The following is a 4036-nucleotide window of genomic DNA, read 5'->3' on the forward strand; positions in this document are numbered from 1 at the left end:
ATCGCGATTTCACAAAAAACATGGGAGATTTAAAACTTTGTCTCTCTGGCTATTCATGAATCACAATCGTTTGAATCCACTAGAAGATATCCAGAACAAGCTAAAGAACATGCACAGATGAACACAGCAAGTTTTACCACAAGGCTGAAATGAATAGTAAGATCGCAATAAATCAAACAAAATGCGGAGCCAGGATCAAGTCTAGTGCATAACATAACAACTCTTTGCATTAAATTGGATCGAATATCACGTCAATTGCAACGCACTTAATATTAATTAACAATTAAAAATTCTGATGCTGTCCCTACGCCCAAATTGTCTAAACAATAAAAGTATGTGGTGTAAACACAAGTTTCCTGATTAGTCAAGTATCTTCTCGTATAAAAGATAATTATAACCACGAGGGATAAATAAAACTGAAAAAGTTCGATCTGGCCAAAGTTAAAAGTCACAACAGGTGAAATCTAGATGTTATTCGAGTCCATTCATCCTTGCATTTTCTTTTCTTTTCCAGCTTGTGATAAAAGTAAAGAAATTGGAAACCAGTCTTCTTAAGATCAGAGGCCTTCATTCACTGTTTAAACCAATTATAGCATTAACATAGTATGAATAAAATCACTGCATCATTAAAAGATGCCCCGGTTTTATATATAAGAACAGAGTGACAGACCCTTGCAAGTACCCAGTCTAAAAATCAAGACACAAGTTACAAGTTCCCATCATTTACAATGCTTCAAGAGTCATTCTACCTCCGATAGATACCCAAATTATACAAATCTTACCGGAAACAACCCAGGATACAACAAGTGAATAAAAACCACTCAAGCTGTCAGTGCTTACACCATACCAATGTTTTATGTTTTGAAACACTATTGGTTCTAGGAACTGGATGAGAAATTCAATACCTTCTAAATGACAGAATTCATTGTAAAAGAGCACATATCTACTCGTTGCTTTGCATAGGGACCATCATGTGCGGAGCCTGCAAACATTTAGAGAAGTCTAGTAAATAAAAATACTAGACTATGAAATGAAAAGGGAATTTGTTATATAGCGATAACTCTTTTAGTTCCATCAACCAAATCACTCCAGGATTATATGGAGATGCAACCAACCATGAATGCTAAGAAAAAAAGAGAGTATAAAGTTAAAAGAGTTTACTATCAAAACAATTTAGAAACGACAATTGAAGGAAAAGATGAAGAGTAACGGTTCAAATAGTGAATCCTGGCTAAAAACAAAATCAAATCCAAAATACCCACCCCCATCCCATGCTCTGCACATGACAGAAGTGCCAGAGTATGTGTGGGATTTTGAACACATTCACACAAAAATTAGGATTGGGCGTGCATATCAAATTCAGAATCACTCTTCACATAATTGTCAATGAACAGGAACATATCAGAAAGTCTGAAATTCCAGTTCCTCTTGTTCACATTATATTTCAGTACACTTTAACTTGAACAGGAAAGATTTAAGATGAAATAAGTCCATCTCTCATCATGTCTCAAACAATTAAAACCACAATGACTAATTGAAAACCATTTAATCTCTAGTAACTAGCCTCTAGAGCTGTATAGTTGCACTAACTACAGATCACACTCAACCACCCAGAACCCAAAGGGGGTATTGATACATCTTGGGACTCGTTTGGAGTTAATCAGAGCACAGCTTAATCTATCCTATTGTTTGGATTGCTATAGATTTGAGTTTAAGTTACTTTACTATAAAACTACTAAAAATTTAAAGGAGGGGACGACAGCAATGACACATCGCATGGGATAGGGTGTTGATGGAAATTGAGATGCTATGACGGTGGCAACTGCATGAAAGTAGATGATTTGTACAGTATAGTGGTGATGGTAACTGTTTTGTATAGCAGTCAAATAAAGGCAGAAAAGGTAATGGTGGCGCTGAAAACTTCATGGTAGCAATGCTGATGGCATATGGCATTAGATGGTGATAGTGTCAGCAGCAATGACAGCAGAAGGCAGGAAACGCACTGGTGGCATGGAATGGTAGCACCATATATAACATAATAAGGAAGCAAGGTGGTGTCATTTGGATGGAAGAATGCTACAATCCCCTTGATAAAGATATATCCCCATATGCAAGACAGAATAATTCAACAGTTCAATAACAAAGACCTTAGGCTTGCAAACCAAAGCTGGCACACACATGCATAACCTTACCAGGGCCCTAATCTAGCAACCAAGTGTATCTGAATAGATGTGCGTGACATGTTGACATGTAGCTAGCAAATAGTTAAGACAGTTATTAGCCAATATAAAAACTGGAGAACAGTTATTACACAATAATTGACCATCCCATACATTTAATGATATAAAGCAAATCCTTTCAGAGAAGGAAGGATAATTTCTTAGGTACGCTGATGTTAATTTACAAAGGAAGTTAAGGATCCAACCTAGCTTGATTTCCTAGCTGTAATGAAGTAATCTTTACCACCCAAAAAAATAAAAAACCTATTTCCTATTAAAATTAAATTGTGTTCCTCAAGCATAATGTTATGCTTACATTAATGTAATGTCCAGATGAGAAGAAATATTCCAAGAATGATTAGCACACTGTGCAGTGTGTGAGAGAGAGAGAGGGAGAGGGTGCTTACTTGAGAATTTGAATTTCCATAACTAACACCTTGTGAGAAAGAACCTTGATGAGAAATCTGGAAAATTTATTTGCCAAATATCCCAATATAAGATGATTATGATAGGGTTGCTAAAAGTTAGCACTATAAAATAAAGACAAGGAGGTACGTTGATTGACTAAAAACAAGAAATGGCAGTAACTCAGCAACATAAAGCTCCATTTCACCTGCGCATTTGGACCAGGGTGAACATCCTTTTTAGCAGATGTATCTCCAGCCTTCGCAGATCCCTTGGTATCACCCTATCAAACGCCGTATCTCATTATATATCCAAACACTCCAAAACAAGAAAATATCAAAAGCACATAATAATTGACATACCTCCATCTGCATCATCCATTCAATCCCCATACACATAACAACAAAAACATCAGTCAGACATCATTTACTCAAATCGCAACAAAATCACTATCTCGCATACTAAAAAACAATACAAAACAGCAACAAAAATTAAATTCCCAAATCCCATTCCATATCCGTTTCTTATAATTTAAACCACCAAGCAAAATCTAACATTAAATCAGGTACAAAAATAAAATAAAAAATAGTAGAAATAAATTATCACCTCTCTGTATCGAGACAGGTAAATCTTAAGAGGATCAATATAATCCTCAAACCCTAACGTAGCCATAGCCCAAAGCAAATCATCACCATTTATCGTCTTCCTCTTTTCTCGCTGACACTTATCACTTGCTCTACACCAAACGAAACCCTCAAAGTCAACAATTCAATCACAAATCAAACCAAAGGAAAAAACTAAACAAAATTAAATAACACCACTTACTCGCTAGTGATAAAGCTAATAAACTCAGAAACACATTCTTGAACAGTCTCTTTAGCATCCTTAGCAATCTTTCCATTAGCAGGTAGCGCTTTCTTCATAATCCTACTGATATTTGCGATCGGTAAGAACCTGTCTTGTTCACGTACATTAGAATTAGAACGAGGACTTTGGTCTCCGCTCTCATGGCTTCCACCCCCTGGACTCGCCGGTGCCTCTGCCGCCATATCGAAAACCCTAACTCACCACCAATAATCATAATTGATTGATCAAAACAGCAATCAGAGGAATAGAATTTAGAGAGGGAGAGAGAGAGAGAGAGAGTAAGTGCTTGTGTGTGTGTGTGTGTGTGTGTGTTTAATTTATTACCTGTTAAAAGAAGAAGAAAAAAGAGGGCGCGGATGGGAAGGGATAATTGGATCGGACGCTGGAGAAGCGAGGTGAAAGGAGACGACTGAGATGAGAGAATGAGGTTTATCAACACCGTTGGTTTTTCTGTTCTTTCTCTCTCTTCTCTTTCTGGTTGTTTTTAATTTTTATTTATTTGTTTCTGCGATTTCTTTCCGTTTCGAGATTTCGTCGATATCTTA

The 4036-nt window shown here is 36.6% G+C and overlaps 1 protein-coding gene across 1 annotated transcript; it reads right to left on the reverse strand.

Moving 5' to 3' along the window:
• Nucleotides 1-606: 606 nt before the first annotated feature.
• LOC133676554 (nuclear transcription factor Y subunit B-10-like) lies at nucleotides 607-4015 on the reverse strand. The gene is made up of 7 exons (XM_062098237.1): nucleotides 3816-4015; nucleotides 3450-3683; nucleotides 3231-3360; nucleotides 2987-2992; nucleotides 2833-2907; nucleotides 2627-2683; nucleotides 607-982 (listed from the first exon to the last, which is right to left on the reverse strand). Exons 2-7 carry the CDS (start codon nucleotides 3671-3673, stop codon nucleotides 944-946), a joined length of 531 nt encoding a protein of 176 aa, XP_061954221.1. The 5' UTR covers nucleotides 3674-3683; nucleotides 3816-4015; the 3' UTR covers nucleotides 607-943.
• Nucleotides 4016-4036: the final 21 nt, after the last annotated feature.

Source organism: Populus nigra, chromosome 17, assembly GCF_951802175.1.
Source record: "Populus nigra chromosome 17, ddPopNigr1.1, whole genome shotgun sequence".
In the NCBI taxonomy this organism is placed as follows: Eukaryota; Viridiplantae; Streptophyta; class Magnoliopsida; order Malpighiales; family Salicaceae; genus Populus; species Populus nigra.

What these genes read in the sequence shown, in the direction of transcription:
- LOC133676554 (XM_062098237.1), bottom strand. Translation starts at nt 3,673, where the DNA reads ATGGCGGCAGAGGCACCGGCGAGTCCAGGGGGTGGAAGCCATGAGAGC. An exon ending in ACCCTGGTCCAAATGCGCAG is followed by an intron (nt 2,684 to 2,832) that starts GTGAAATGGAGC and finishes TAAATTTTCCAG; the next exon opens with ATTTCTCATCAAGGTTCTTT. An exon ending in ATGGAAATTCAAATTCTCAA is followed by an intron (nt 983 to 2,626) that starts GTAAGCACCCTC and finishes AAATGTTTGCAG; the next exon opens with GCTCCGCACATGATGGTCCC.